The sequence below is a fragment of the Candidozyma auris genome, chromosome 1, assembly GCF_003013715.1.
Source record: "Candidozyma auris chromosome 1, complete sequence".
In the NCBI taxonomy this organism is placed as follows: Eukaryota; Fungi; Ascomycota; class Pichiomycetes; order Serinales; family Metschnikowiaceae; genus Candidozyma; species Candidozyma auris.
In genome coordinates, this window is record NC_072812.1 from 603,404 (window position 1) to 615,422 (window position 12,019).

General features: G+C 43.3%; 8 protein-coding genes across 8 annotated transcripts; 3 read left to right on the plus strand and 5 right to left on the minus strand. All coding sequences in view use genetic code 12, as the record gives it.

The window, feature by feature from the left end:
- Positions 1 to 363: 363 nt before the first annotated feature.
- RGD1 (GTPase-activating protein RGD1) lies at positions 364 to 2,202 on the plus strand (the record flags this gene model as incomplete). Its single annotated transcript, XM_029034500.2, has 1 exon — positions 364 to 2,202. One exon carries the CDS (start codon positions 364 to 366, stop codon positions 2,200 to 2,202), a length of 1,839 nt encoding a protein of 612 aa, XP_028889742.2.
- Positions 2,203 to 2,256: 54 nt separating this feature from the next.
- CJI96_0000276 (uncharacterized protein) lies at positions 2,257 to 2,928 on the minus strand (the record flags this gene model as incomplete). The annotated part of the gene is made up of 1 exon (XM_029034501.2): positions 2,257 to 2,928. The coding sequence occupies one exon, from the start codon at positions 2,926 to 2,928 to the stop codon at positions 2,257 to 2,259; it is 672 nt and encodes a 223-aa protein (XP_028889743.1).
- Positions 2,929 to 3,046: 118 nt separating this feature from the next.
- RTT101 (cullin) lies at positions 3,047 to 5,338 on the plus strand (the record flags this gene model as incomplete). The annotated part of the gene is made up of 1 exon (XM_029034502.2): positions 3,047 to 5,338. One exon carries the CDS (start codon positions 3,047 to 3,049, stop codon positions 5,336 to 5,338), a length of 2,292 nt encoding a protein of 763 aa, XP_028889744.2.
- Positions 5,339 to 5,381: 43 nt separating this feature from the next.
- On the minus strand, positions 5,382 to 5,666 carry CJI96_0000278 (ubiquinol--cytochrome-c reductase subunit 10; the record flags this gene model as incomplete). The annotated part of the gene is made up of 2 exons (XM_029034503.1): positions 5,382 to 5,603; positions 5,658 to 5,666. 2 exons carry the CDS (start codon positions 5,664 to 5,666, stop codon positions 5,382 to 5,384), a joined length of 231 nt encoding a protein of 76 aa, XP_028889745.1.
- A 458-nt stretch (positions 5,667 to 6,124) lies between these two features.
- On the minus strand, positions 6,125 to 6,508 carry ACP1 (Acp1p; the record flags this gene model as incomplete). Its single annotated transcript, XM_029034504.2, has 1 exon — positions 6,125 to 6,508. One exon carries the CDS (start codon positions 6,506 to 6,508, stop codon positions 6,125 to 6,127), a length of 384 nt encoding a protein of 127 aa, XP_028889746.2.
- Positions 6,509 to 6,819: 311 nt separating this feature from the next.
- Positions 6,820 to 7,353, plus strand: CJI96_0000280 (mitochondrial 37S ribosomal protein uS12m; the record flags this gene model as incomplete). Its single annotated transcript, XM_029034505.1, has 1 exon — positions 6,820 to 7,353. The coding sequence occupies one exon, from the start codon at positions 6,820 to 6,822 to the stop codon at positions 7,351 to 7,353; it is 534 nt and encodes a 177-aa protein (XP_028889747.1).
- A 112-nt stretch (positions 7,354 to 7,465) lies between these two features.
- ARC35 (Arc35p) lies at positions 7,466 to 8,482 on the minus strand (the record flags this gene model as incomplete). Its single annotated transcript, XM_029034506.2, has 1 exon — positions 7,466 to 8,482. The coding sequence occupies one exon, from the start codon at positions 8,480 to 8,482 to the stop codon at positions 7,466 to 7,468; it is 1,017 nt and encodes a 338-aa protein (XP_028889748.2).
- A 581-nt stretch (positions 8,483 to 9,063) lies between these two features.
- PBS2 (mitogen-activated protein kinase kinase PBS2) lies at positions 9,064 to 10,908 on the minus strand (the record flags this gene model as incomplete). The annotated part of the gene is made up of 1 exon (XM_029034507.2): positions 9,064 to 10,908. The coding sequence occupies one exon, from the start codon at positions 10,906 to 10,908 to the stop codon at positions 9,064 to 9,066; it is 1,845 nt and encodes a 614-aa protein (XP_028889749.1).
- Between the last annotated feature and the right edge of the window lie 1,111 nt (positions 10,909 to 12,019).

Here is a 12,019-nt window from a genome sequence, read left to right on the forward strand (position 1 = left end):
TATGTCTGAGATCTTTCAAAGCTCAGGATATTAGTGGATTACAAAATTCTTCATACTCGGTATATTATCAACTCATTGCTGCGAGGTAGGCTTGTTTACTTTATACGCATGGCTTGGCCAGTGCAACTATGATCCTTTCATGTAGAGATTCACATTCAGAAACTTTTACCCAGAATATTAAGTTCAAACGCTTAGAACAATATTCAAGTCCATAGGTTTTCGTGCAGTCACTAAAACACTCGCAGAGGCACTCCTGTTTTGCGTAATTAGCTATCTATCGAGTGACAGTACCGTGACGTATATGACGAACCGCGCCAACATATCAACTCAACTAAAATAAGTACCTTGTCTTATTCCACAATCATGAGTCCTCAAGAAACGCCCGAGCAGTCAGAGGGCTCTAAGCTCTTGGAGCTGGAGACAATTAAAACGTTTATGAACACTGATGGTGCTCTCGAGGTGCTTTTGGCCAGGCTTAAGCGATCTCTTGGTACCGGCGAAGAGTTCGCCAAGTATGTCAAGAGAAAGGCACAAATTGAAGATGATCACTACAGTCAGCTTAGAAAATACGCTTCCAACGTTCGTGGGAATTTGAAAAACACCAAGAACAAAAATGACTCGTTCTCTTCGAAACTAGACGAGATCATCGAGTTTGACGAGAAACTCTACTCTGTGGGGTCCTCGTACGTGAAAGCGTTGAACACGATGCACGATGAGATTGTCTCCTTAAACCATACGGTGGACCGATCACGTAAGAACATAAAGGATGAGGTGAAGAGAAAGGAAAAGGAGTGTGCCGACTCTATTCAGATGGCTGAGAAGGCGAAACAAAAATACTACCACTGCTGTGAAGACTTGGAGCGGTTGAAGATGTCGGACCCCAATAAAAAGACATTTCTCAAAAGTAAACCTGAAGAGGAAGAATTGCAGAGAAAAGTGGACTTGGCCGATCAAGAATACAAGAACAAAGTTTCCGCTTGCAAAAAGTTGAAGGATGAGATGTTGATGATCTACAGACCAACGAACACAAAAAAATTGAAGAATTTAATATTGGAAATGGATATTGCCTTAAATGTTCAGCTACAAAAGTTTGCCACCTGGAGCGAAACACTTGTAATGAATTCAGGTGTCTTAATTAGCCCATTGCAGGACAACAAGCCATCAATGAAAGCCCTCGCTGCTAGCATTGACAATGAACTCGACTTGTACAACTATATCTCGAAAAACTCCAACAATCCAAGCAACAAGCTGTTAACCCCCGTCGAATACACACCACACCCTTCGTTCGCAAAACACACAAAGCCTGCTAAGCCATTCTTTAACAACGCCAATAGCAGCAACAATGTCAACTCTGCAAACAACTCGACTAATAAGAATCTCGGCTCTAACTTGGCTCCGACACAATCACTGCAATCTCAAACCCTCAAGAGCCAAAGTCAGACTAATCTAAACTCTGAACCCAAAGGTAATGCAACTCCGGCAGAGAGTACATCCAGTACATTTACCTATAGTTCATTGGACCCAAGCACTCATCAAAGTGACTTAACTGGCCCCAAGTCTTTGAGTCAAGTCAGTCAATATGCTCAACCTACCTTTGGCGTTTCCATCGAGGATGTCATTCAGTACGCAGGTATCGACAACGTTCCGCTAGTTGTTAAAAGGTGCATAGAGATTATCGAGAATTATGGTCTAGATATTGAAGGCATTTATCGAACTAGTGGTAACAAGACTACTGTTCAGCAGCTTAAGGAGTCAATTGACTCGAACTTTGCTAACTATTTAATGATTGGCCATAACATAGATCCAAACAACGTGATGGATGCTGATATATACTGCACGGCTTCCCTTATGAAGATATATTTCGCTTCCCTTCCGGAACCTCTTTTGACATCAGCTTGTTACCAATCCTTCATCGAAACAGTCAAATCAACTGACGAGACATTCATTGCGAAGAAATTGCATCATTTGGTGTATAACTTACCCGATGGTGCTTACTTCACCTTAAGAGCTTTGATATTTCATTTGAATAAGGTGGCCGCTCATCAGCATAATAATCGCATGACCGCTAAGTCTTTGGCCATCATTTGGGGACCAGCGATCCTCAACGATAACTCGATGTCTCCACAGGACTTGAGCTATAAGACAAAGGTCGTCGAAGAGTTGATGCTAATTGCTAACGAAATCTTTGACGCTGATGAGTAAAATATTTTCTAGCTAGTTCTCTGTGGATGCTAATGAATACATAAGTGCCGTAATCTAGTACATCATATGCCCCGATGACGGTCTGGTATGATCATAATCATTCGCTCTGCTTTGGCCTGAACCTCTCTCGTATCTATCAGTTTGCCTACTACCAGCAGCACGACCTCGATATGTATCACGTTCACGAACTGGTAGGTTGAAGCGAGGAGGTCTAGGAGCTGAAGGTGTTATTAGCTGTTTGACCTTGAAATTATTCTTGTACGATAGTTCTTTCTCGGCCTCCTCACGTTGCTTCCGTTCTGTTTCCTCTCGTTTTGCCTTCTCTTCCTCTTCAAGCTGTTTTGCGTATTCTTCGTCAGTAATCCCTAACGCCTTCCGTCGTATATCTTTCAATTCCACTTTGAGACTTTCGTGAAACTCAGGGGAATCAATAATTTTCTCCTGGATATCCTTATCAACAATCTCAAGAATGTTGGAGCCGACTTTATTACTAATTATCTCACCCTGTATTAATGCAGCCATCTTTCCCTTATTCTTCAACAAAATGGTAGGGTCTGATTTTAGCTTCGACTCGATCATCAACTTTAGTTTGAGCTGAAGATTAGAATGTGTCTGCGAAGACTTGAAGTTCTCCAATAATCGTTTCCGCTGCTTATCAAAGGACCCATTCTTCTTGTATATCAGAGTGAGGTACTTGTTATCTATCTTTTGCGACTTTTCACTCATATTAAACGGGCTCTTGAAGAAGAGATGTAGTAGTGCGTGCGTGTGGAGTTCTTGATAATCAACCGTGAGATATCGCGATACAACTGTCTAAGGAGTGCTTCAACACATATTCAAGCACATGAACAAAGAAAGCCTATTGAGCTTTGGCGCCAAAACCCAGAGCTCTAATCTCGATGGCTTCCCCTCCCATCTAGGATGTGGCGTTCTTGCTCCCCTGCAAAGAAACATTATTACACGAAGAAACGTGAACAAACGTGCAAAACTGGTTTCAGAGGATGATCAAACCAATTATAAAAGAGTGGTAGAGGATAAAAGGAATTACTTGCATAATGTGGTACAAATCATACTTTCAGGTGGCGGTAGAGACCTCCCCGTTTGTGAAATCAACAAGCATGTTACTGCATTGGCAAACTACAAGCACTCTGAACAGGCAAGACTAGGCGACTTTGTCCTCAACGCTATTGATAAGACATTCAAGGACACTGTTCAACAAAAAGCTTGGAATGCTCTCAACATAGACAACGGTGTCACTGCAAGCAAAGTGTTTGTGGAGGAATTCAATTCTTGGAACGCCAATCTTGAGCTTCTTCTGAAAGCTTTCTTATACTTGGACAGAGTTTATCTACTACAGCACCCCAAAAAACAGCCCATTCAAGAACATGGATTGCGTCTTTTTGCGGAGACTTGTCTTGGGGAAGACAGTGAGCATTTTCGACTCATTATTGAAAAACTCATAAAATCCATGCATTCGACAATCATCGAAGACCCCGGATTGATGGATCACAAAGCATTCATTTCGCTTATGCGCCTCATTGGGAGGATAGATTTCGATAAGACGTATGTTCTGATTATGGGGCTTGAAAAGGTCCTTTCTCTGAACTACTATCATTGGAATTCACTGTGGATGCAATCGCCCACTACATATTTTGACAAAGTTCTAAGCAATTTGAGGAATGATATCCTACTATTCAAGCAGATGGGTTACAATGAGACGGCTGCCACATTTGCAAGACAAGTGTTGCGGCATACTATTATCACTGATCTTTCAAAAGTATTGTCAACCTGTTTGGCTCCTCTTCTTGACACTACCAGATCAACTGACTTAGGTATCCTTATAAAGTATCTTCTTGCAGAGGGTGAGACCGTGAATGCTGACTATGTCAAAGAAGTAATATACTATTTTGGTATGCATATTCAGGCGGAGTCGGGACGTACGCTCGAGTCGTGCTCCATCTCCGGGAAGAACCCGATTCCCGAACTTATAAAGTTGAGAGATCGCTACTTTGACGTTTGCAAAAACCTATTGTATGTCAACGCCGATAAATTTGAATTCGAAGTCAGATCTGCCTTGTCGAAAACTATATCTAGTGCTGATAATCAGAATTTCTGTTTGCGGCAGTTTTCGAAATACTGCGATTCGTTCTTCAAGTCCAAGGAAAGAGATATTGATGCCTTCATATCGACGCTCATAGCTTTTTTTAAGCTCACGGAGAACAAGAGCAAGCTACTTAGTAACTATGAGAGAGATCTCTCGAAAAGGCTACTATTGGGAAGAAACTTTAATTTCTCCATGGAATGCAAAATTGTTGAGTCCTTGCTCTCCGAAGTAGGAGAGGGAGTCGACGGCTCCAAGCTAAAATATATGATTGGTGATTTGAGGCGATGCTATGATGAGTATTCACACGTGAACGTTGATATCAACTTCTTTCCGCTTGTTCTACAGAAGTCCAATTGGCCTGATGTTCCTAAGCATTCCACCGACATTAAGCTTCCAGAGGCTTTGCAGCACGCATTGACTACATTCACCGATTACTATGTTCGATCGAATAAGAAACACAAATACCAGCAACTTGATTGGACAAATTATATGTTTCATCAGCTCACGTTGCTGGTCCATTTTGATAAAGGCCCGAAGGATCTTCAAGTGAATCTTTTACAAGCGACAGTTATCTTGCTGTTTTCAGAGATTGATACGATTACTTTTAAAGAACTACATGAACGGACCGGAATTGACGAGCTGCTCTTGCATAAAGTTGTTTCATCCTTGAGTTCAACAAAATTCCCTCTCTTGAGAAGAGATGGGGAGCGCTTTGCCTTCAACTTTACCTTCTGGGATAAGGCTCAGAAGATCAGACCGCCCATGTCCAAAGACAAGGAAAATGCTATTACCGAGGCGGTTAAGAAGGCGGAAAAGAGAATTAGGGATGATGAGATTAAGGCGGCAGTTGTTCGTAATATGAAAGCGAATAAAACGATGCTCTACCCAGAACTCATTGGTCAAGTTTTGATGCAATTGAAGAGTGAGGGAGAAATTCTGGTGACTGATATGAAAAAGGCTGTCGAACAGTTGATCGAGCAAGAATATTTCAAGAGATCAGATGATGGACAAACACTCATCTACATTCCATGAAGCCAAATGAATCAATTTATATTTGTGCAAATTATGTCTATCATTAAACAGGAACATCCTCTGGATCAGGGTTGTGAATCCAGTGCTCACCAAAATATGGGATCTTAGAGTAAAAAGTCTGTTGGAACAATGGCCAGTTGTCTGTAAAAGTAGCAACAGCAGCACCGGCGGCACCACCCCAAAAGATCAAGTCCTTGCCGTAAGACTTGGCGGCAGTGAAGTTAAAGGGGATTTTGGAAACCCGATAAACTGGACCTCTGATGTACTAACTCTGTTAGCATGATAGTCAATTTTGAAAGCTTTGTTGGTATTTACATACGGAAATCATAATTAGAAGTTCTGAAGTGTTATAGTTCAGATGTATTTTCTCGCGAAGCTATTGGATATTTCAGCTGGACAAAGGGCTTGATGTACTGCACATCCGCAAACACCATCGTTGAAGAACTGGGAGCAAGCTAGTCAATGTGAAATATTACCTCTTACCTTAAGTCGTGCAAGACTTCAAAGAGCACCGTTCATAAAGTCTTGCATTTCTTGCAACGGTAAACTTAGGATACTATAATTGCACGTGCTGTTCGTCACGTGCCTTTCTTTGAGTGGATGAAAGTAGTCCAAGAGGCGAACACAGAAAAGAGTGGGGAAAGGTTCGATGAGAATCCCTGAAAGAATGTGTTGTACTTACAATCCTGTTGTCTCAAGCGACATGCATTGCGAGGGAAATTCCCATGTCTTGGATTATATATATGTCTAAGGTGACAATGGATATATCTTTGCTGAATATAATGCTTAACAAGCATCGGGTTGTGAAAGTATGTAGTCAACAGTCTGACCAACTGTTTTCAAGGAGTCTGCCTCATGGTCAGGAATCTGGATGTTGAACTCATGCTCAACTTCCATTACTACCTCCACAACGTCCAAGGAATCCAAGCCCAAATCCGTAACAAAGTTTGACGACTCTGTGATGTCTTTGTTGGAAACCTTATCGTAACCTTCCAATAATTCAATGATTCTCTCTCTAGCAACGTCTCTTGTCAAAGCAGGAAAGCCAGCATATGATCTGCTGATTTGAGCAAACAGTGGGATAGCAAGCCTGGGTAATACTACTACCTTTGACATACTCATGGGAATATTGGCGGGTCTCAAGCTTCTGGCAACAGCTGCTCTAAACATTGGTGAGTATGCTTATATGATCTTCAATCTTACTGGAGAATTACGACCCTCAAATTATGGTGGTATATACACGACCAACCACTACACTGAGATCCACCGAATTTATTCACAAAGTTAAACATGTCTTTTCGAGTTGTTTTCTGGGAATATCGACTTTCAAAATTAAAGCCCTAAACCCTAGTGAAAGTACTATTTGATTTTTTTAAAAAACGATAAGTTAAATAAAAGCTCTATGTGATGTATTGTATACAGGAACTCTAAATTTTCAATACAAGATTCTCACGAAGGAGCATTCCAATCATTGATAAGCCATGCTTAAAACCTTGTTTCTGGGTAGGCTTGCGCTGGTTGCAAGGCCTGTTCTTGCTTCTGCGCCTGCTACGTCCTACTTGTCAACAATACGCAACAACATCCCGCTTTCAACCACAAGTATTCCATCTGGCATAAACAGCTGCCAAAAGAGATTTGCGACTTTGAACCAAATAAGATTCGGAAAACAGGGTTTCCCTGTCAAGGATAATGTCCCAAAGGCGCCCCATTTGCAGGGTAATCCATTTAAAAAAGGCGTTGTCGTGAGAGTGATGATCTTGAAACCCAAGAAGCCCAACTCAGCTCAAAGAAAGTGTTGTAGAGTAAGACTCTCCACTGGCAATGTCATCTCTGCTTTGATTCCAGGTGAAGGTCATAACGTTCAAGAACATCATGTGGTGCTTGTTAGGGGAGGCAGAGTTCAAGATCTTCCGGGTGTGAAGTATAGACTAGTGAGAGGAGCATTGGATTTGGCAGGTGTGGCCAACAGAACAACTTCACGTTCCAAATACGGTGTCAAAAAGCCAAAGGACTAGAACTCATGACCATGTAAATAGGAAAGAATCCAGCATAATAAGTAAGTTAATATCTTTTCAATTCATTGTACAAACTTTATACGTAGACGTTACACATTGCCTCCATGGCACTCTAGACTTTTCCAAAATCAAGCTTACGACCACTTGCCGTCTTTCTGTTGTCAATTGCTTTACCATCGTCATCAACATTCTCCGGTTTCGCTCTGTTCAACACCTTCAAGAACTCTCTCACTCTGTGTCTCATTCTCGTATGCATGTATGCCTTGGCGCATTTGATGTGGTAGTGGAAGTAGTTTCTGAAGAACTGGATGTATGATATACAGTTATCTCTGCGCTCACCTTTCCTCAAGTGTCTGGGGAATAATACGAAGGTAACATAACCCTTATTGTCGTCGTCATTGCGTCTGCTAACAGCATTCTTAATATCCAAGGGGGGGTCTCTTTGTGTGAACATCACTTGTGGAGCTGTCTGGACCGATCTTTTACGAGCATCAACGAACTCCTGCAAGAACACCTTTCCAAAGATCTTGTCTGTTTCATCCTTGAACACTGTAGAGAAAACTACCGTCACACGGTCAAAAGAAGGCTTGACACAAATGCACTCATCCTCACCTCTGTATTTGATGACAAGAACCTCCTCGTTCTTCAACTCCGCTCTGATCTCCTCAGCATAGGTGTCCTGGCCCTCGAATTGCTGTGCAAGTTGGTCGTAACGACTGAATGCCTTTTCGAACGCAGAAGCAATTGCATGTCTCTTCAATAAAGATAATTCCTCGATCAACTCATCCTTGAACTCATTCTGCTTAGAATTCAAGCTGGAGGTATCCAAGACAAGACTGAAGTTATAACCGGGCTCCACATCATCAACAGGGGACAACACCTCAGAGAATTTTTCATATTTCAGCTTCAAGTATGCCTCGACTCCGTATGTCTTCAAGTCATTCCAGCACTGTAAGTAAACAGAAACTAATACTAGCTGTCTGTCGTCCAATGTTGAGACATGATAGTTGGTAAAATCGAAGTCACTGATGATTCTATCTAAGGATTTCAATTGTGCCTCGGGGTTGGCAAATACACGCTCATTTAGCGTCTTCTTTATCAAAAGGTTGCTTTTATCGATCTGTAACATCCTGGTCGTCGATGTGCTTTCCGGTCGAGATACCGCTTTAATATCACTTGGACAGCTTGTTTCCTGAGTTGGCCTGTGCGATACTGCAGAGATCTCGTTAGGCACCTTGCTCTATGGCAAGAGGGCAGTTTAATAAATTATTCTAAAATTTTGAACAAAAGTATTAATGTTCTTTTACTGTTCATGTAGATTATTGAGCACAAGTTCTACCGTATTTCTATTGCACTCAATTGTTTACACAACTCGGTATTTGCAGCCACTGATATATCCGATCTCGCGGTTGCAAAATCTCACCTTATTTTGTGTTACATGTTTCTTCGAAATTTGAAAAAAGTGTTATATTTTGGCTGTACCCTCTTCTGGTTCATTCTCACTGTACTCGGTGAAACATCGCCAGGTGTTTTTCTATTGTTCAATGGAGCGCTCTTTTTGATCGTTTTACTCAGTTACTTTACAGTACAATAGTATGTTCGTTTGGTAATTATATTCTATAATACACATGATAATGCAAGATAAACTGATGTGTCAATGATGATGTAGAACGTGAAGTGTGAAAGAGTGGAGTAGAAATAGCGTATGTTTTACCGCCTAAACCGCTGTGATGGCAACCCACCTCTATGAAGCGCAGGTGCATTGACTTTGTTCTTAAGCAAGGAGGAGACGTTCTCTCTACCAAGCGCCAGAGCAGTGCCCGCATTGGCAATGTTGCTGCTAGGCCTTGAAGAGCTAGATGACTTGAATGCTTTCTCGCTAGCCTTTGCCTCTTTTCTCGCTCTCAAATTCTGTTGGACAACTCGATCCATGTGAGGATCTTGACCTCTATGCTTAGTCAACCAAGGCGATTTGAGAAGAACGTCATATGATGGGCGGAGATCGGGATTCTTGTTCAAGCATGACTTGACAAATATTTGTGCCTCCTTAGAAAAACGGGTACTATCAAGTCTGGGTGGCTCTCCGTCAACGATAGCGCTGAGTTGAGAAAAGATGTTGTCAAAAGTTTCTGGTGGATAAGGATACCTGCCGGCAGCAACTTCTAATATGGTTAGACCCAAGGACCAGATGTCCGACTGTACTGAATAGGTTGCGTCATCAGGGTTCATCGTCTTGATACGCTCCGGAGCCATATAGGACTGGCAACCAATATTAGTTTTGGCGAGTGATGCAACAAGATTGCCGGACACACCGAAATCACAAAGCTTTACTTTACCCATCGAGTTAACTAATATATTGGTTGGCTTGACATCTCTGTGAATGATATTATGCTTATCCTTGAGTTCCTTCAATCCACGAATGACACACTCGGTGATGTATGCAAGGCATGCTTCGTCTTCAACACCATCACCATAACACTTGTCAAGAGAGCCTCCATCCATAAATTCCATACACATGTATACGGCACCCTCAACAAAGAAAGCACCGTAAAAGTCCACAATGTATGGAGAGTTACATTTATGGAGCACTTCGAGCTCCATGAGAATTTGAGTGAATTTGTTTTCCTCTAACTCGAGACGTACCTCCTTCATAGCCATGAGAACGCCTGTTGGCTTGTGGAGAACTTTGGAAACAACGCCATAATTACCTCTGCCAAGTTCTTCGAGAAACTCAAGCTCATCAAGTGAGATGTGGAAAGACAGGCCAGATGAAAAGTCTATTCCGTCCGAGCGTAAGGAAGCTTTTCCAGCGAAATTTAACGAGCCAGATTTGATATCGACGTATTTCGAATAGTTTGCGAAAAGACCTTGGAGCTTCTGAGGGGCAGCATGGTTGGACTCTATTGAGCTAACGTCAGAGTTGTGCGTTTCTGTGCTTGCAGCCAGAGAGGACAGTTCATTGAGATTGAGCTTGAAGTCCGGCCTCTTTTTGCGTTCGGAAAGACGTCTAGCGAGCTCACCCGTCGAATTGATATGTGGAGGGTTGCCTGGAATCTGATCTGGCGTGGGGGGATCAGCCAAATTCTTCATATTAAGCTTCATGCCTCTTCTCTGAGATAACGATGGTTTTTTGCTCAACTCGAAGGAGTTATTCAGGGAAGGCAGCATGGGCGGACGAATAAAAGGGGAAGAGTCGGATGGTGGCAGTTCTAGGGAAGGGGAAGGCACAAGCCCTGATTTTGGCACTGGATTATCGGATGCCAGCTGTGGTCTGACGTGAGGTAACGGTGGTAAGGGCTTTGTGGGGATGTTGGGCATATGCAATTGGCTGTGAGGAGTGGAAGGCAGTCTACCTTCACTTGGAGACTCTTTGACGGGCTGGCTGGCTCTCTTCTGTTGAAAAGCCAAGATTCTGGCGTGGACGTCGCTGCTCAAGGGCCCATGGCAGGTTGTCACAGGGGGGGATGTCTGTCCATCATAGGTGGACTTCGGCGTCGACACGGAGAGCTTTGCCATACGTGAGGCCGAATCGTCGACACCTTTCTCGTCAGACATCAGTGGATCAGATTAGGTGTGGGAATGGGACAGGCAGCACTCGGTTACCAGGAAGAAAAATGGATATAGGATGGAATCAAGTGTGTTGGAAAGAGTAACAATGCGGTAGTAACAATTCAGGGGAAACACCTGGTGGTAGGGGAAGGAAAAAGGGATGATGACAAAAACGCCGGTAAGGAGTGGTAAAGGCCACTGTGGGCAGCAAGTAAAAATTGGAGAAAGGGAAATTGGGTTGGAAAAGAAGAAAAAAAAATTGGATGAAAAAAAGAAGATGTAGATCAACTCTAGATACGAGGGAGGGCCTGCCGACAGCTTGTGTGAGTGAAGTAGTGAAACGATATGAGGGACTTCGTAGAAGGGCGCGCGCGACAGCTCTCAGTGGGAAAACGCAGAACACTGGCAAATACACGCCTTACACTCGGGAGAGGGATGCTACTGAGGATCGGTGGATGGTAATAGATAGAGATTGCACAAGGTGCGCGGCAATTAGCGGAGTCCAACTATATAACGAAGCATAGCAATTGGTCAATCGAAGTATAATCTGTCAAAATCTATTGGTATTCTTCTCTGTGTGCAAGCGTGTAGGGGCGCTGCGAGCCACCAGAGAAAGTTTGCGGTCGCCCATCGCGGCTTCAATGAGCAGTGGTGCGAGAGGCCCTAGGGCAGGCAGGTTCACGGCTGCGGCGGCGTTAGAAAACGGAGCACGCGATGCCAGTGCGGATTTCTACGGAAGTTCCCAGGTGCGCCCGCCTCTGGGGCAGGAAGGCTGAGGAATAAGCTTGAGGAGGTGCCGAAGCGAGACACGAGGGAAGCAGAACAGCAGTGAAGGTAGCAAAATGTGGAAGAGGATAGTGAAGTTCGAAGTTGGACAGGATTATTTGCAAGAATTTCTTCATATTTTGCAAAGGGGGTCCTTGAAAAATGGTGGGTGCGGAGCTTGGGCGGGCAGAAGGCGGCCCGGTTGCTCGGGCTGAAAGGGTCCTTTCACTGGGTCCACGGTGAGAAGAGGCGTGCAAGATCCCTCTAGGGCGACTTCTTGACTTTTTCGGGATGCCTCAGCCATGCAAATGCGAACTTTTCGTTGCACCCTGGTTTGCTAATAATTGTTTTT